This window comes from Hippocampus zosterae, chromosome 14 (genome assembly GCF_025434085.1).
Source record: "Hippocampus zosterae strain Florida chromosome 14, ASM2543408v3, whole genome shotgun sequence".
Lineage (NCBI taxonomy): Eukaryota > Metazoa > Chordata > Actinopteri > Syngnathiformes > Syngnathidae > Hippocampus > Hippocampus zosterae.
Window position 1 is genome coordinate 7,635,726 of NC_067464.1, and position 19,604 is coordinate 7,655,329.

Genomic DNA, 19,604 nt, shown 5'->3' on the forward strand with positions numbered 1-19,604 from the left:
AAATGTGGGTCTGTAGCACCTCCTACAAGTGGTTAACAGAGCCCTGTTTCAGTACAAATATTGGAAGGCACACCTAGAAGCCCGAGATGTACAAAAAAAGATTTTGGGAACCATACCCTAAAATGTATTGTATATGAATGTACAATTTAGTCCCATTATTTTCATATTTACAGGGGTCATACTTTTGCCCACTTAGATGCTTAACCCGCCTGCCTTCAAATTTAAAAAAAGGATACTATTTTTGCGGGGATAAACATGGGTGGAACGTTGAACACACGCAAGGTGGCTAAAATATTTACATTTTAGAGGGTTACTGTCTTATGTGCCAGTACACCAACATGCCAGTACCACGATGTGGGCAGGGTTGCGGGGGCCCTTTATAGCTGCTCGTAGCTCTGCTTTACAGTACTTTGTCTCGATTCCAAGCTTACCGAGGCTACGAAGACATCACCGATCATCGCCAGACTGTCCCATTCTGCGACTCGACTTGCCAGAGCAATCTGGAACAGGAAGTGGCACTGCAGGATCTCTCGCACTCTGTAGAAGGTCATCTTCAGTTTCCTGTCGCTCAGTAACCTCGGCTCAATCTGGGACAAGGGCTTTTCATAGTGCTGCAAGAGCAAAAATCATTTTACGTGTAAATGCAATCAAGTGCATCACACAACACAGACAAATTGTTGCTTCTGTCCTGGTATACCTCTAATATTCTCTTCAATGCATCAAGATAGTTCTTCTCACTCTCCAATATAGAGCCCAGTATACATCGTCTCACCAGCTGTAGGGGACAGTTTTTATTATAGTTTTTAAATTGGTCGTTTTACGAAAATGGGAACTAAATCGCATTTTGCTTACTTGTTGCTGTGACAGCCCCTCTGGGGCTGGACCCAAAATTGGCTCAATGTTAAAACAATCCACCTCAATGAAAAGTTCAGACTCCTCATCTTCCAAACAGGTAGACTTCCTCTCTAAATCGTCATGAAGACAACAACAAAAAAAGAAATATGATTTTAATAGAATGAACTGTCAAGAAAGAAAAACAAATGCTGTAAAACGTGGGACAAACTGCATAATTGCAAAAAGGACTAAACTAGGGCATATTCATTTTTACAATTTACTTACCATTATAGAAAGACTTGGTTTTGATGAAAGAACGTCCCTTCTTAACTGCGGCTTTGGTTTTCTCAAGCCCATCTTTGGTCCCTTCTTTAGCTGCTTTCACCAACTTTTGCATCTTAAAAGTGGGACAAAAACATAATCAGCCGTTTTTAAAACACAACTTCAAATGGTATACATTCTACCCAAACCGATGACTGCACTTTGAAAGTTTAGTACATGTAGCCCAAGTGCTACTGAGCGTAATGCAACACACAGAGTAGGAGTGTTGTTAAAATCTGGACGCTAATATAGAATGGCAGCAAGTAACACACAGCAGAGAACGACACAGTAACTGGGACATCTGATAAGTGTAACAAAGACTTCCTTATCTGGCATTAAGTGCCTCTAAATTTGTTCCTGCAGGTTTTGAACTTTGATTTGTATATGCTATCATTGAGGAGGGTTGAATCAAAGGTTCTAATTATCTGATTAAGTTTCTGGCAGCTAAATGAACTCGTGCCCCAGTTCACTGTAAAACAATACGTATATAACTAGGCAACACAGCTTTTGAACCTTCAGTGGGATTCATAATGATGAGAGTAGCCAGTGCATCAGTCAATGAGGCGAACCCACCACCACTACCACCACTAACACAAACCAATGACATTCGTGCAGGAGAGGCGTACCACAGGGTCAGTTACAGATGCTCACAGTCAAGTCATCCAGACTGAGAGTTAAAAAAAAGTTTGAAACTAGTGGAACACAAGACAGGCGAGGCGAGCTGCAGCTCGTTTACCTTCTGCTCGTGTTTCTGTTTGAGCTGCTGCAGCTCGACAGTTCCCACTGTATTTGCCATTAGATCTTTCATCTTTTTCTCATAGTGTTCTTTCAAACGGCTCAGATCTTGAGAGAGCTAAACAAAAGCAAAGCAAGCATTAAGATAAGATAAGATAAGATACTGATGACGCTTGGCAAGTGTGCTCTGCAGCAAACCCAAATATTTGGTCATTTTATGTTTGAACACAGTCAGAATTATAATGAATAACAAAACAAAAGAAAAGTATATGCTTTTGATATTTAAATTTAAAAAGTGCTTTTTTTTTGCGGGTACTTTTTTCCAAACTCTGATTTCCCTATGATTTTTTTCCCACCAAATCAGAGATTAACATTAGTAGTAAAATAAAAGTATATTATCAACATGAATAACTTTAAAAATAAATGTAACAAAATATTATTCTGTATTTTTTATTGAATTCAAATAATTTAATTAATAATATTAATTTCCATGTAATTTAAGGGGTGTAGAATAATGGGTAAAAAATAAATCAGAATGTGTGGCTGATACGTTCATATACTGTACATGTTTCAGTAGATGTGCATTTCAAATCCAAACATACACTCGAAATTTTTCTTAGCTATTTTTCCTGTTGAAACAGTAACAGGAAAGAAAAGGCTGAGTAAGTCCAGTAATTGTGGTACCCACATGGGTCTTTGTCTGGGCGGGCTTCCCCCTCATGAAGGCAACTGGCAGGCCATTCTCAGAGCGCCCTTCCCCATCGCTCGCCTCATCGTAGCTTTCAAACTCACTCGAGCTCCAGCCATTGTCGAGATCACCTCCTTCCTCACCGAGCTCCACGTCGTCATAAATCATCTCATCCGGTTCTGTGTGAGCGGAGAAGAAATCAGGATGTGTAAAGTAAAATACATAACAGTATTATCTCTACTAAAATAGTGAAGCGATATGAAACATCTTGAGCAAAAGGGGTTCTAGTTTAATTGAAATTGACTCTCAATATGCATTGTTAAGGGAAACAATGTTTTAATTTGCAGGTATTTTTTTCTATTTGGCAGCTTATGGGTTGCAGTTACAGGCGAAAACAGCATTTGTTTAGATTAGGCAATAAAACTAAAATTTGATTACAAAATGAAACTAAAATTAAAGAAGAGGTGCAATGTAATTGAAGTTGTTCACATAACTTGTAAAAAAATGATGTAGACATGAAATACCTGTATTGGAGTCAGAGTTGTCCCTCGGAACATCATCGTAAATCACCTCATCAGGGTCTAAAAGCATAAAGCAGGAATCATGAGCTGCAACGTAACGCTCCTAATTCACAACCATGACTGGATGTCCCCAGTGGTTTGCTTCCTCAATAAAAAAAGGAAGGAGGTCTAAGACCTCAGACAAATTTTGAAACAAAGTGAAACAGTCTGAAGGAAGAGCAACAACTGTGTCTAAGGACAGAAAATGACACTGTTTTGTGCAGTACTTACTTTCCATCCATGAAGTATTTGCAGGATCCGATGCCCACTTTGCCAGAGCATCCTCCTCTCTAATAGGTGGGATATCTTCACTGAAAACACTTGGAAGACATTGAAACAAATCCATCAGTCAGTCTTTTCATCTTTCAGAAACAGAAGTGTATTAACTGCAACGGTTATGAGAGTTACGGAATCAAATGGCAATGTTTCAAACACACACCTGTCAGCGGTAATGTTCCCGGTCCGAATCACTGTGACTGTAGGGAAAGAATGGAGCAAATGTGGTAAAAGCATGCACTTCTTAGACAGATTTGAACCATAGCTGCTCGTCTAAATTGGAGATTATCCAACTCACTGGCCAGTGCATACATATTGGAGATACTGTGACACAAACCAGGTCCATACTGCAACTGGGCTTTCACAGGAATGCTGTACTTGTAAAATGTGCCGCACGGTGTCACTAAAAATTCCACTTTGCCTTGCAGCAGAGCCAGAAAAAAGTGAAGTGAAATTTCCAACAAAGCTTGTTTAGGGCTGGAACAAGTGAGCTCGTATTTCATTTTGAGGCGGAAAAGTTAAATTAGTGCTTTGGGTTTAAGTAAAGGCCGGCGCTCTCCGAGTGCCCTGCCATTCTCTCGACAGATGGTGTTTTCACATATTTCACTGGGTCAACTCTATGTAAAGATATACCATATGTGCATCAAATAAATATGGTAAACAAGGCATGTCTGACTGTCTTGTAATAATGATGTCAAATGGTTTGATTTGGTGTAACTTTAAATGACTTTCACTCGAAGCTGACTCTACAGCATGCCAGTCTATCAGGAAACAACAAAATATTCAATGCCAAAACATTATGGCAGGGAGCTAAAATTAGGATAGATTTCCATGTGGCAAGGCTAGAGGAAAAACGAAGTGAGAGAGTGGAAAAGTGGGGCGCAATGAAAGGTGAGTAAGCACTTGTGTGCCGTGACCTTGGCTACAGTATGTACCGGTAGGTCTTTGTGCAGGCTGAGAGGAATTTGACCCCTTGGCAGAAAATGAAATGACCTTTGACAATAGCAAGTCTGGCACTTGAAGCCGAAAAATAATGCTTTCATTTGAAATTTTTTCTTCAATAGTGTGGCTGGATTGTAAAGGCATCTTTAATTAAAACGATCGTACACCATTTTGAGGGGCTCCTAGATCCCGGTTGGTGCTGACCATGCCCTTGCCTGACTAGAAAAAAAATGAGAGAAAAATAAGAAAAAAACTTTGAATTGATTTTTACCATCCTCATCCACAGAGAGGTGCCGAATGATGACAGGTGTGGTGTACGCAGGCGTGATGAGCGGTACGCCAGACGGAGTCGCATAGCCGCAGGGCACTGGTATGGAATAGCCTGAGGTGATGCCACCGGAGCTGCAGCGGGTATCCGGGGATTCTCCAACTTGTTCCGTGGGCTCTACTGGTTCAGGTGGAGGAGAGGAGCAATCCTGCTGCTCGTGGTGCTGCGGCTCAATAGGAGTGATGTCGATCACAGAGTAGGGATTGACTTTGGAGGAGCTCTTTGGGAGACTTTGGACATCGCTGGACGCTTCCTGCTGTTCACTCGCTGATGTGAGGAAACACATAGTTAGGAGATAAAATGGTGGCATCATAAACGATAAAATGACATGAAGATAGGCTTCGTGTCGTGTTAGGTTTGGCCGATTATGGTCACTTGTCACATTCAGGGGTTGCAAAGTAAGTGTAAAAATGTGTCCCAAAAATTCATTTTACATTCATTAGAAATGTAAATATGAGCTTATAATGAGAAGTCTACTTTCAAAATACAACACTTAATGCATTGCTCGGTTACATATTTTAGCTAGATGAAATTTAATATTGCCTCAAAATATGGTGTAAGCATACTATTTCTTACAACCATAACAATATTGAAGGATTAATATTATTGTCTTTGTCATGGAGGCAGCATTTCAGCAGCATGTATTAATAGAGTGAGGTCTATTTAGGGGTGGTGGAGAGTAGGCTCCATCAGCAAGTTGAATCTCAGATTTAGGAGGAGCAGTGTGGTTTTCATCCTGGCAGTGGAGCAGTGCACCAGGTCTATACCCTCGGGAGGGTGCTCGAGGGTGCATGGGGGGAGTTCGCTCAACCAGTCTACATGTGCTTTGTGGACTGGAGAAAGCGTTCAACCGTGTCGCCCGGGGGAATCTTGTGCAGGGCGCTTCATGAATATGGCGTAACAGATATCCTAGTACGGGCTGTTTGAACCCTGTACGACCCGTGTCAGAGTTTCAAATCTGTTTCCGTTGAGGGTTGGACTCCGTCAAGGTTGCCCTTTGTAAGCAGATTCCATTTATAACTTTTATGCACAGAATTTCTAGGCGTAACCAAGGTGGTGCGGGTGTGCAGTTTAGTGATCTAAGAATTACATCACTTTTTTTTCAGATGATGTGCTGGCTTCTTCACGCCGTGACTTTCAACTCTCACCAGAGCAGTTTGCAGCAGAGTGCGAAGGGTCTGGGATGAAAATCAGCCCCTCCAAATCTGAGACCTTGGAAAAGGCGGGAATACCCTCTCCAGGTTGACAGTATTAAACTCATTCAGTACCAGCCAATTCTAGACCAAGTCTGAAAAGACGTTTAAAAATGTCTTTGGGAGTGAATGACTTAATCAAGAAATGGTGCAAGTTAGAGATGATGAGTCTCTGGTGAGGCTCTGCCTTGCATTACATTCCTTCACTAGAAATACTACAAACCGGCCCCAACTGCTGCTGCCTGCCGCTGCCAACTGTTAGTGACAGAAACCAGAACCAGTCCAGCAGCAGGCAGTCAGTGATACAAGGTGTCAGGAGAGAAATACACCACCCCCTCTTTAGGATTATCCAGATAACTAATCAAAACAAATCAAGGGAACATGAACAACAATGACTAATTGTCAAACACTCATAAGATAGTGACTTTTATATTTAGAAGACGCATATCAAAGAAAGTACTGTATTATTAACAACAATTTGTGTGACACAAACCTGTTCTTTTAGCATCGTTTTCTAGAACATCCTCGGGTGGAGGAGGCAATGGTAAATCTAGCTGGTTCTCCTCAGTCCCCTCAGCAGTAGACGGGACATCTTCTGCTGCTTCAACAGCTGTCAAGAACCGGCATTCGGATGATTCCGCTGAGGGAGGCGTGTCAGGTAAATTGGAATGTAAGTGGGGGGCCAGACTGGGGCTAACACCCTCTGCCGGATGACACACAAGGTCTCTGCAACTCTGATCCTTGTTGCTGGGCTTAGGGGGTGGCCGGTCAACCTCAAGGATGTCATCGCCACTGTCATCAAAGTCAAAGGCTTCCCCTTCATCTTCGTCTTCATCCAAAACTGCATTTAGAAATATAAATGATTCCAAAATATGAAGGCGTATAACAGCAGATATCGATTAGAAAGAAATGAAGTATAACTATAATTATCAATATTTTTTTAATCAGAGGTTGGTAACAACCACCTATATATTTTCTCCGGCACATTTACTCAAGTAACTTTCTCGATTATTGAGTCACAACAGCACTCTTGCCCGAGTACAAATTTTGCCGGCTGTATGGAAGACACTTGCCCGACCCACAAAGTGAATTTTATGGACTTTCCAAATGGCCATTGAGCTCAGTTGGTTCGAGTCTAAGAGTGTGGTGCCAAGTCATGGGTTCAATCCCTGTGTGGATTTTCAGGACTTGTCATCAAACAAAGGCCATTTTGGAGCATAAAAATTGTTCAGAACACAATCAGTGTCAAAAGTCAAGAGGCTTCAGACATAACATCAAAGTAAAAGCCACCAAAGCAAGTGAGTGCTTTGAATTTGATTTGAACAGCAAATTAACAAATCTAAACATATGAGATCAAATGCAACATGACTAAATGCTTTGTCGGAAAAATACATGTGAAAATAATCAAATGGGTTTTTCAAAAATAACTTTAATGCCTGGTCGCTCTATTTCTGTCCATTTAAGAGCTACGCACAGACTTATAATTAAGGGTGGGGTTAACAAGAACAGTGAATTTTCTCACCCCAAAGATAATATACTGTAGCTCCAAAAAAAGCAGATTAGGTTTGGAGCTGACTGAGTTAATGATTCAAGGAATCGCAATCGCATCAGAGCGCTCACTCGGCAACAAACTGGAAGGCCGCAACTAATATCTTTCCAGTTTCCACACAGCAATGAGGCCAGCCAAATACACAGCTGTGAGGGGAAAGGAGTGCAGCGGTTGTTGATTAATCTTGGTTTAATAAACGGGAGCAACATTTGTGACATTCAAAACTAAGTCAGACAAAGAGGAGAATACTGCAGGATGACAAATGTGTCAATATCTGGCCCTATACTCTAATATTACAGGTCTCCCACTTTTTCAAGCAAGCGCTGCTCAGTCTTCATTTTTCTGCGGTCATGGCTTGATTGTGTTATAATCCACATTATGACTCTCACCTCCTGAATACATTCCCAAAGATAACACAAAATTCCAACTTTGCACCGGGTGTTTAATTTCCCTCACAACAACGTGGCATGTGCTTCAGTTTACCTTGTCAACATCTCATTATCTTTTAAAGGACTCTGGCCCTTCATGTTTAAGCCATCTGCTTTAATTATTCTGGTTGCATTTTTTAAATATATAGTTAGTCGTTGTTATTATTATTATTATGACTACTAAAACTAGTACAGTGGAACTCAGAGGTCAAACAGAATTTATTCTGGGATCTGGGCGACCTACATCAATGCAGGCAGAAATAATGCGTTCCAAAGATCAAACTGTGGTCATCATAAAACCTTGAATCTACACTAACTTAGGTGAGTTGAATCAATCGACCAATTTAAACATTAGCATGTTAAGTTTCGATTGGGTGCAAGGTTATGATGGGCAAACGCTCTGTGACACCGCGTTAAACGATGCGTATGTATGAAGTAATGTATGAAGTAACGCTTATTTTGCATCACTTCTGGGGGACATTCTTCCTCTCTTTTGGACCATTTTAGATTTTAGGTGGAATGATGGTTCTTCAAAAACTTTTCTCATCCACATTAATGTTGTAATAAGTCATAAAGCTACATGTTTTCCATATTCCAGGTAGGGAGCACTCATATGGGTTGGTATCACGATATTTATATTATAGCTCTAAAATACCCTTTTTATTAAAATATTTGCAAAAATAAAAACTGCTAATTTTTCGCCGCTGAACAAAAACAATATCTATCGTTGAAATCAACAAACAAATGAATGAATGAATGCACATTTTTGGGAAGTCACAGTGCCCCATCGCTGGTAATATATTTTGAGAACAGACCCATGGGCTACTCATGTTGTCTTTGGGGGCTAACTAGTACCCACTGTCACCATGTTGCAATATTGTTGTTGTTATTTTGTTTGTAGGACAGTGTACATTAATCATTTCGAACAGTACACGTGAATCAAAGGATCGGCAAAAATTCATTTGCAAAAGCGTGCTGTGAATAAGTTACAACATTGACTCAATTTCTCTCATCTGCCTCGCTCTTAGGTTGGGTGTGTGTAACTGCTCACTCCTACCGTCTCTGCACGGCCTGGCCTCTTTGCAATATTTTCAGAGGCAGCTCGTTTCATGCAAGACTGGACCAGTATTCTTAAATGCCATAAACCTGCTCAGGAAATGTGAACCTTACATTCCGTGACAGCATCAGCTATCTCCGAACAAAAGCTGTTTTGGCACTGGTACTCATTTGCAGGAGCACTTCAAAGCATTTCACAAATTCAAATGGTTACTCCGTGTCCCACTTTGCTCATGTTTTTCTTATTTAATGGACTATTCTTACCCAGCTTCCCTTACCTCCCGCTGGAAATGTTTCACTCTGTTCTTTCATCATTCCTTGAGACACATGACCCTAACCATCTTCTTTTTTACACATTTGAGTAATTTTATTTTATTAGGTGGCTGGTAATGTCTTCTTTCCATGCCATTACCATGAAATGAACCACATCAAAAAGGTGAAGCTTGCCGCGCCTCCGTGCCTAAGTGGCACACTGCTTGCAGGCAAGTAAATCTGAACTCGCAGCTCGAAAGCCGGAGGCTTTGAAGTCCCTTACACAGCCATGCATCCATCTTTGAATTACTGCTGAAAGTCCCTCACACTTTGTCAGGTGGTTGTTCCACCTTGTAGTCACGGTGCTCAAACACTGACGATGAATAGTGCCACAGGTCAACACTCTGACCCTGTGTCAATCTTTATCACATTCAAGGTTTGTGAAAATAGAAAACCTGCAAGCAGAGATGTTATCAGTCATTTTTTTCCCACCTGTTTGCTCCTAATGGTGATTGTGGAACGAAGACAAAGCATATCTACTGGTTCACCGAGTGTGAAGGACATTATTTCCCTGGTAAACTCTTTTTGAGGATACGAAGACAAATAGTGGATCTGGAATAGAACAGAACTTGATTTTTTAAATTGAATTTGGCCTAATGATGCTGCACAAAAAAAGGGTCAGTTGAGTACGATCTAAATAGGCTGTTTTTACAACGGCATGATAAAAATCAATGGGATAACATTTTTTGTGCTAGTTACACACATTTTTTGGAGTGTATTTTTGTGCATGAGTCTGCTGAAAGGCGCAGAAATGGAACAACCAAGCATGATGGTCATTGTTCACCATTTGGTAGAAAATTCTAAACATATTGATAATTTGTACCAACAGAATATCTTTGTATGAATGTAGGAAAGCTGTTCAAATTTATTCATTTTATTTTATTTTTTTTGTTACTTCGGTGCTCACAATCTTTGGTGCCCACGTACCAAAAGGTCCAACATGAAACAATAGAGGAGATCAGGGCATGCAAACATTTCTTGCAAGCAATCTTCATTTATTCATAGCAGACTGCAGGAAGGATTGATTTTAAGCATATTTCATGTTTAACTGGTTTTGAAAAAGTTCATTTGAAAAAGTTCATTTTGGGGTTCTCATGTCACATTCCTGGACCATGTTTTCTGAGAACCACCCATTCGAAATGACAGTAATAGTTAACAACACTAAATCTTAAGAACTGTACAAGTGAGTGACCAGCTGGCGATTTCTCTGGCCTGTGTCTATTCCTGAATGCCGTGTTTAGTCGATCTGTGTAGTGAAGCAGCATTCAGTTAAACACTGAGGCACATTGTCTCGTGTACACGCAGCACATTTTACTCTTGTAACTCCCTCGATCGTCTGCCTTCATTACACAGTGGAGTGGCATTGTCCGTGTTTGCATTGCAAGGACTCATCCCAGCAAAAGATGACATGTAGCTGTCCACAAAGGGGTGAATAAAACTAGTTCAAGCTGTAATTTTTATGCCTGTCACGATAACATTTTCTAAAAAAACGTATTTGTGTTCCTATGAATTGACGTGAAACATGCAACTCAAACTTAAACATTGTATGAGTGCATGTGAGTGCCAACAAGCACAGCAGCAAGTACACAAGGTGACTGACAGGAGACGAAAGGAATGATGATGACGTATGTAAAATATCACACATATAGATAGCCATTTGTCAAGTCAGGAAAAAAAAAAGATTGTGTAAATTTTATTCATTGAGTTGATATAGAATTTATAGTGGCAGGGCTAGTACCGGTAATCTTTCTCTCAAAGATGACAAGGTTGGAATGTATTCCTAAAGTTGCATGTTTTGATTATTCTAAAAGACCTTACACAAGATCGGGAGTGACTTTCAATCAGTGTTTGTTACCTTATTAACGTTTTAGTGCACTTTTAAAACTAAAGTACCTCCACTAAAACTTTGGCCCGTACGGGGATCGAACCCGCGACCTTGGCGTTATTAGCACCACGCTCTAACCAACTGAGCTAACCGGCCATGATAACCTGCATGGTCTGTGTGAGCTTTTCTGAGGGAGTGCTGTTGAACTCACTTTCAGCAGGCGGGGGAGGAAATTCTTCCATATCCATCTTTAAAGCTCTTCTGCTGTACAAGCTCAGTCCAGACAGCGTGCAGGGAATCAGCTATGCGCACAAACATTCCTAAAGGAAATGAGAAGAAAGACAAGAGGACCTATAATAAGGAGGCAAAACAGATGGTCACTTCCACTGAGTCTAAAAGTGTTCATGCTGGGCTCCATTCTGAAATCTGCGTGTCAACAGCAGAATGCCAACCAGTGCTAATTCACATAAATCAGTGGATGAATGAAAACAAAAGAAGAGCTTGTACTATCATGCAGTACAGTTGACACAAGCATTGAGTTGTGGTTTACACATTTTCATGCAAATTGCACAATAGTGTGAAGTCTTGTCTTTGATTGACAACCATTACAATGAATAGTTAAATAGTATGGGGACCATACGTGTAAGTTTACTCAACTGGAGCCACACCAAATGAGGCAAAGTCGTTTCAGGTCTTCCACCAACACTTCTCTATCTCTTCTCCCCAGTTTGTCAAAGCATATTTTAAATAACTGATTCCTTAAATTTTTACCTTTTAAAAAGCAAATAATAAGCATTTAAGGACCAACGGTCAATGTAGTAATTTTAGGGCTCACGGGAAGTGAGCCCTTACGCAAGCTAACAAGAGACTAGAGCAATGTTAATTTAGACCTGCATGGGCATGACAGCCACTGCATTCCTCACCAACACAGTCTTTGTTGATTCACAGCCAGAGGTAACACTTTCTGTTGTAGGCCTTTAACAACAACAGAAAAAAAAAATCATGCTACCCTCAAGAATAGATTACCGGTACAAGGCTATGACTTCATCATGCTTGTAGCATAAAACCGCCATTGTAGAGGTATGTATGATGCCCATTTTATTCATGAATTCATACAGCACAATACGACATAAGTCCCCGGTTGTCCAGTTATGTTGAAAACAAAGCTACAAGGAGGGGACACAGCCACCAAGATAGGTCTGAAAGCTTGTTTTGTCTGCGAGCAATGTGAAATCCTCCGCTTTTCTGTCCTCTGCCCCAGGCACAGGGCACAAGGCCAGGAGGGAGAATGTGAACACGGGGCCTGTGTCTGCAGAGAGTTGGGTGACTGGTGGACAGTGCTACTGCTAATGCTAATTTTGTGTTCATATTGCATTTAATTGAAAGATGTTTGTTGATTTTTCTCTTTCTTCTTTCTTCTTTCTACATACATTCTTGCTGCTGGAGGCTGTAAATTTCCCCAGTGTGGGATGAATAAAGGATATCTTATCTTATCTTAACACTTTCAGGTAGAGTCCACACGGCCGGAGGCAAAGCAGTTTTTACAACGGAGGCAGAGGGGGAGAGAGTGAGCTATGACATTACCAAACAAAACTGAGGATGACAAATCACTAGACACATTATTATGAACCATATGAAAACGCATCCATCTATTTATTTGGTATTACGCATGTGCTCAGGTCACGGGTAAGCTGGAGCCTTCACCAGAAGACTGGGTCAGAGTTGGGGGTACATTTTTTTGTACATTTGTTTTGTATGGACAATTTCAACCGAACATGCATATTTTTAAATTTTGGGAAATGGAAAACAGCTAAAATACATTTGTCTATTTTGTGATTTGTGTTGCCTTACTTCTTTGTCAAAGAAAAAAAAATCACCTTTCCATAAGACAACCATCTGAACATAAACCTTTGCTGTGCATGACCACCATTGTAGGAAAAAAAAAAAAGTCAAAAGTAAAAAAACTGAAAGGAGCAAAAGACAACATCAATCCACCCCATGGTTGATGACAGACTCAGCTGAGCATGTGATTACATGTTAGGATCGCTGAGCTACTTCAGTCAAGAAAATATCTGACTTCTTGGTCTAATACAGACAAATTGTTCTCGTGTGTTTAAAACCCCTAAAATAATCAGATTTTCTCAACCATACAATCACCAAGCCCTACTTATTTGTTCTTTGGATAGTAACCGACACTGTGTCGGTGTCAATTTTTGTTCCAACTTTTCGTGATCTACCCTACAGGGTTCATAATTGAACCCGTAGGTTCAAGTACGGTAAATTTATGTCTGGTTTATTTTTAGGATTCTAGTTTTCTTGTCGCAAGGATATCTTGAACATGTTGCATTTGAACATATGACGTAACAGCAAAGCCACCATGGTGATTTGCTAAACAAATCAACAGTGGAGACTTCGACAAGTGTGTGGTGTGAGCATCAATGGCAACAGACAAATCACTGGTGACTGTAACATTTATACCATTGTTGAGAAGATGAAATTACATTTTTATGACGACAAAAACTGAGAAATTGGGGAAAAATGTATTTTATTATTTATATATTTTTTGACTGCCTGTAAAGACATATATTCCAGAAGACTGGAGCTTGGCAGCCTGCTCTCTCAGGAATGCTGTGCATGACTACTTGAATTTGTTGTTGGCTTGAGTAGGCCGGCTCCCAAAGACTTCACATGGAACAGACCACACTTCCTCACTCAATTTAGGAATAACTCACGTCAACTTGATTTATTTTTGCTTCAATATGTTTTATTTATGTTTACAATAATTGTTCTTGATTTTACAGTTTACTGTTTGGTGCTTTCTACCGCCTTTATTACCGATTTGTCTTACTGTTTATTGTGCATGTTAAATAAGATAAGATAATATATCATTTATTTGTCCCACACTGGGGAAATTTACAGCCTCCATGTACAGCACGTTGTATGCAGCGATGGCTGTTTGAAAGTGCTCTATAAATACGGTTGACTTGACTTGACAATAACTACAGTACTAGCAAAACCGGCTATGTTTTATATGAACGTAAGATGTTATAAATCCAGTTTGAATTTGAAGTTGTATACTGTACTGCATCAAGTACACCGGTGTGCTCATTTGAGAGGCAAAACATGACGAAAATGATGTGCTTTTAGGACAAGAAAACTTAAGTAAAATGAGAATAAGACTTCATTACCTTTTTACTCCTTTTTGTCGTTTTGTTTGAGACACTATGGTTAATGAATTACTTTCCACGGGCATTGTTTTATTTGGGACACTGTGGTTAATGAAACACTTGGCGCTGAAAAAAAGTGTCTACAACTCGGACACGTTGACACTGAGTAATGTTATTGGACAGCTTTGGCAACTTGACAACCTTAGGCGCCACGTTAAAGGCGTGATCCAACACGCCGACTTAGAACACCAAAACTGTGCACTGCAAACGAAGAGGGAAGTTTTAGCAGGTTTTCAACAACCTACATTTAAAGTTCGCAAAACAGCTCTTGCGTTTTGGGCTGGCTGTATGGAACTTTACCATAAACAATAAATCACGTTCTCAACTCACCATATCACGACTTCAAACAAGTGCTACCGTTGATACCTTTAGTGTAATCCTGTCCCCGTTAAAAAGCAATGTTGGGCATTGCCGAAAAGACATCAAGACACTTTCTCCTGGTATCCTCCTGAACAAGAATCACTTCGATGCAAACTGGCTTCATCCTGGGAAAACTCTCGTATCCAGGGCGTATCTGATTGGTCAATGGCCGATCTCACAAGGCGCCTATTGGAGGAATAAACGCGTCAATCAATTTGCCAACGTCTTCCTCTCCAGGAATGGAATGTGCTCACGTGACTTGTGAGGTGGCTCCCCACTGCACAGCTGTCCAGAGGTTTGGGATCAATGGATGATCTTCTGAAGTGGCACGCTTGCTTTCTAATCGCTCTGTTTCCCGTTTTTATGTGAATGATTAATACCCAATGATCATTTCATTAACTTCACGCCCACAAACTGGTGAGATTCAATGAAAGAGTTGGATAAAAAATGTGCTGATTTACACTCTGGCGCTATTTAACAATATGTTATTGTTGTTGTAGGTTACACATGTGCGCTGCGTCATAGTGAAATTTGTTTTTTTTTTATATTTTGCCACTTTCATGTTGGAACTTAACCATTAGGTACACGTCTTAATATGATGGAGTGTTCACCTGCGATTCCGAATTTCTCAAACACTGTGTCCTGGGAGATTATCAGGTGTACTCTGGGAAATCATCCATTTACATTTAATTCATTCTAAACGTATTCGTTTTTACGACCAAAAAAAAGTATGTTTATACATTTAACTATGCCAGTGAGTCAGTGACCTCTGGTGACAGGCGGGACGACTAAATTGGAAGTCAGACTGACTTCCAATTGACGTCAGATCCGCGCTACATTTTTTTTTCTCCTAAGGCAGACATTCATTGACCAATTTGTGAGGACCTCAATAAGATCATTTATTTTTATAACTTCCTATTTATGGAATTTTTATTGTTTTTTTCTCCTCAGTAAAAGTATGATACATAGAACGAGCATGTTTTGCCAATTAAAAATATTCAATAATAAAAACACATTTGATACTATTTTGAACTGTACTCTACAATGCTGGAGGGACTTTTTCGGAGCTACACAGATTTCTGACGGGGCTATAGCACCCTCTAGCCCCGGTGAAGTGCAGTCCATGTAACCTGTTGCCATTCAATATACCTGTTGTAAAAGAAAACAGGCCCAAGTTTCACACTAAGTTAATTTTGCGACTTAATTTTTGACAACGTCGTTTCTGGCATGCAGTGCATACTGTATAATTTTAGTGACAATTTTGTTTGGTGGTCTGCCATAAGTTTTATAATTGTTCTTTTGCTCAATACCTGTAGGAAGCGGTTGTCACGCCCTGTTTAATGTCAGTCTTCTATGGACACAGATAAAGATTTTAACAGCTGAATTGGAAAGTGTTTTATCCATCTATCCATCCATCTATTATCTATCACTTATCTGGGGTCAGGTTATGGTAGCAGTAGCTTCAGTTAGGAAGCCCAGACTCCCGCCCCCCCCAAACCCCCCCCCCCCCCCCCCCTCCCCATCTGGCTCCACTCAATTTGGAGGAGCACAGGCTTGATTCTGAGTCCCTTCCGGATGACCGAGTTTCTTACCCTATCTCTAAGGGGAAGTCCGGGCATCCTGCAGAGGAAACTTTATTTTTAATTAAAAAATATCTCTATTCTTAAACAACACTGTTAAAAATGCACTTCGAATGAAGTAACAGGTAAAACAGAGTGTCATTTTTATATTAAGCAGGGCTGTCGGTAAAAATATTGTAATAATGTGAACACAGTAGAGACAAGAGTGTTGGTATATAAACCAGTCTTTCCCAAACAGTGAGGCAGAGGGGATGTGTGTGTGTGTGTGTGTGCGCGCGTGTGTGTGTGTGTGTGTGTGTGTGTGTGTGTGTGTGTGTGCGTGCGTGCGTGCGTGCGTGCGTGTGTGTGTGTGCGTGTGCGTGCGTGTGTGTGTGACTCATGCCTTTTTTTACGGTACCAGAATAAAGTGCAATTGTACATTCACTACTGTAGATGGTAGAAGTGACCTCTTTTTTCATGCAAATTGATCATTTTTACTGTTATTTGTGCACGCACGCACGCAAATAATAGTAGTTATTCTATTCAGCTGAATGTGCAGCTCATGTGAAGCCATGACTTGAAGATGAAAGAATTTTGACAAAAGACATTTCTTCCAAGGTTTTTGTGGAGGTATTTCCAGAGCGACTTGGATGAGGAAGCATTTATGCAAGGTATGTCGTTATAAAACAAGTCAATACAACAAGCCAGTTGAATCATTTTATCAGGTAGCATCCAAGTGATGAAATGGAAAGCGGGTAAATGCGAGCAGAGTTCACACAAACTAAAAAAAAATCTTTTTTTGTTTTTTTAAATAGTTTAAGTCGACTTAAATTGTAAGGAAACCAATTATAAAATGAGTCAAGCAACTTCCTCGCTACTCCTCAGCTTGCATGGGGTTTGACAGCAACGTCAGCTTGATCCTCTGTAATATTTCCAGGTTTCATCATATGGTCAAAGTTCCAGGCGAGAGAGTTGAACAGTTGCATGGTCTTCTTGTAGGTCCAAAATGGATTTATGATAAAAGTGAGCAGAGTCAGGCCAATATAGAAGATGAGGCGTAAGACCAGGCGAAAGTTGTTGTTGATCGCTGCCCATTGGTTTAAGCATACCCACCAAATGTAGTAGGTGATGACCATGCGAATGTGGAAGGTGTGGATCGACACCCATTGGTTGGCTTTCCAAAGTTGACTCTTGCCCCATCCGACCTAGCACGAAGAGAGAAAGTTATTAAAACTTGACAGTACATAGTGTATATATAAGTGCTTCCGTTGTGACACAAAGTAATATCATTTGTTGCATTAAGCAGGTGTATGTTAAAAAAATAAAATAAAAAAAAAAGGATAACGCTGCAAAGGTTATTTGAGGTGTGTGATGAAAATTAGTTTGACACTTCTGGTTTTGAGCTATTGAAAAGCAAAACCAACTTGAGCATCTCAACATAGAGCAGAAGATGAGAAACAATTAAAAAGAATGCTCAATATAAAAATTTGGGTGAAATTGGGTTTACAAAAGTATTTTCCCATGTGTTTTATGAATTGATACCATGCAATGTTGTGTTGGTGAGTTTCACTTTTCTACAATATTCAAATTCGTTGGTAAAAACAGCCGATTTTTCTGATGAACGAAAATGACCAACACAACAATTCACAGTTTGTTTGTTTTTTCCAAATGTGAATAATAGGATGTGCCTTAAGTCCATCCTCACGAATATGGTTGGAGCACCGTTTGCTTTTAATTACAATCCCAAAAGACTACTGTACTGGCAATCTTGGTTTCATCACAATGTCACATCACACAAGCTTTTTTTTCCCATATTACATGAAACCTGTCGACATTTCTGCTATTTGAAATTGAAGTAAAAAGAAAACATTCCAAAGGTATCACCGTTTCCATTTTTTTTTTTTGCATGAAAATTGTTTTTGGTTGCAATTATCACGGTGCTTTCGTTCCCCGGGTTCCTGATTTTTGAAGCAAGATTGTGGTCATGACAACCGTAATAATTTTGGTCATTCCGTATTGTGATGGGACACATAAAGATATCTGTAACAAATACATCAACTTGAAGCGTATAAGATCAGTTTACCTTATGAAGCATCCAGGACATGCAGACGAACGGCGAGCTCATCTCCAGCAGGAGAGCCACGACTGGCAAATAATGGCCACCGGAATCCGAAATAAATGCCAGGCAAACAAATGCTGACAACGCGTATAAATGATGAATTGCCAGGGCAAGGTCAAATGACCGAAACACCAAATTGTAGGTGTGAAATGCTACATTCTCAAAGAGAAAGTATCCCGTGGTGGTGAAGATCATGAACCACGACCAGTTCTCCTGTCCCCTCATGATGTCTCTGCTCAACTCAGAATCCCAAGTGAGTGCTGTTAAGCCAGCTACTAAACTCTGGATGCCGTACACTGAACGGGTAGCTAAATGGTTCCAGTAGAACTTCTGTTTAGCTTGCAAGGAGTTGTACACGTGTGACAGTGTTGAAGACAGGAGGTGAAAGAGGAGCAAGATAGACGCATAGAAGCCAAAACCTAGGCCAATAAGTTGGAATCGAAATTCTATCATGGCCTGGGAGGTAGAATTCGACGGAGGCAGCTTCTGCCCAGGATCCATTGTCAGGACGAAAGAGAACACTAACTTTGATAGAAATGAGGTTCTGGTCACCGGCAAGGTTTAAGGAGGTGTGTTGAGTGAGGCATCCAAGCGTATCAAGAAATGGGTAGGGGGCATTTCCGCAGAGCATATCAAGGCGTGCTCATGTTGGGGAGGAGAAAGGCATCTATTAGGTTTTACACTTGGATATGTACACTTAATTACAGCTTATTCTACATTTTGTAATATTGATATTTACAGTACAAACAAAGGTAGTCAATTTATTTTATCGGCAGATGTAAATAGCTGATGGAAGGAGTGCACAGGAGAACACACAGAATCTCATCAAGGCCTCCAAATCCGGTGGGGCCGGTTCTGCTGTCAACAGAAATTTTATTCTCTCTCCAGTTCAAATTAAACCATTGCAAAAAAAAAAAAAATGTTTTTTTTAATAGAACACTTATGCACAAACGCAGCCTGAAGTGCTATATGTTACCCCGCCCCACTACCCTAAAGAACACAAACACACATCTGTAAACATACCATGGTTCCAACAGGTTTCTTCGAGTTAAGACTTTTGAGACTATTTTAAAATCAGATCTGTAAAAATTCTATATCTATCTATATTGTTATTTCTTTCTATTACTTCTCCCCAGCCCCACGGTACAGAGGTCAAGGTTTTGATTCCAGGCCTCAGCTTTCCTCTGTGGAGCTTGCATGTCATCATGGTTTCCAAAAATATGCATGGCAGGTCAATAGAACACTCCAAATTGTGATTGTGAGCGTGAATGGTTGTTTGTCTACGTGTGCCC

General features: G+C 40.3%; 2 protein-coding genes, 1 long non-coding RNA gene and 1 other non-coding gene across 5 annotated transcripts in view; 1 reads left to right on the top strand and 3 right to left on the bottom strand.

The window, feature by feature from the left end:
- Window positions 1-14,784, bottom strand: part of arhgef10 (Rho guanine nucleotide exchange factor (GEF) 10) — a 37,658-nt gene extending 22,874 nt beyond the window's left edge. Inside the window, exons 1-13 of one of the 2 annotated variants that reach the window (XM_052086449.1) lie at window positions 14,605-14,784; window positions 11,259-11,367; window positions 6,371-6,718; window positions 4,628-4,951; window positions 3,578-3,614; window positions 3,370-3,458; window positions 3,103-3,159; window positions 2,579-2,757; window positions 1,892-2,008; window positions 1,120-1,231; window positions 853-965; window positions 698-775; window positions 432-611 (exon numbers count right to left, since the gene is read on the bottom strand). In XM_052086449.1, coding sequence (XP_051942409.1) covers window positions 432-611; window positions 698-775; window positions 853-965; window positions 1,120-1,231; window positions 1,892-2,008; window positions 2,579-2,757; window positions 3,103-3,159; window positions 3,370-3,458; window positions 3,578-3,614; window positions 4,628-4,951; window positions 6,371-6,718; window positions 11,259-11,295 — 1,671 coding nt within the window. In that variant the 5' untranslated portion in view covers window positions 11,296-11,367; window positions 14,605-14,784. The remainder of the gene's footprint in view (window positions 1-431; window positions 612-697; window positions 776-852; window positions 966-1,119; window positions 1,232-1,891; window positions 2,009-2,578; window positions 2,758-3,102; window positions 3,160-3,369; window positions 3,459-3,577; window positions 3,615-4,627; window positions 4,952-6,370; window positions 6,719-11,258; window positions 11,368-14,604) is intronic. The other variant, XM_052086450.1, reaches the window with a different exon arrangement.
- Window positions 1-19,604, top strand: part of LOC127614978 (uncharacterized) — a 289,388-nt gene that overhangs the window by 247,941 nt on the left and 21,843 nt on the right. The gene's annotated exons all lie outside the window — the stretch shown is intronic.
- trnai-aau (transfer RNA isoleucine (anticodon AAU)) lies at window positions 11,130-11,203 on the bottom strand. Its single transcript has one exon. It is a non-coding gene; the product is annotated as a tRNA-Ile (tRNA).
- LOC127614975 (protein CLN8-like) lies at window positions 16,991-19,044 on the bottom strand. Its single transcript, XM_052086464.1, has 2 exons — window positions 18,277-19,044; window positions 16,991-17,398 (listed from the first exon to the last, which is right to left on the bottom strand). The coding sequence occupies exons 1-2, from the start codon at window positions 18,811-18,813 to the stop codon at window positions 17,075-17,077; spliced, it is 861 nt and encodes a 286-aa protein (XP_051942424.1). The 5' UTR covers window positions 18,814-19,044; the 3' UTR covers window positions 16,991-17,074.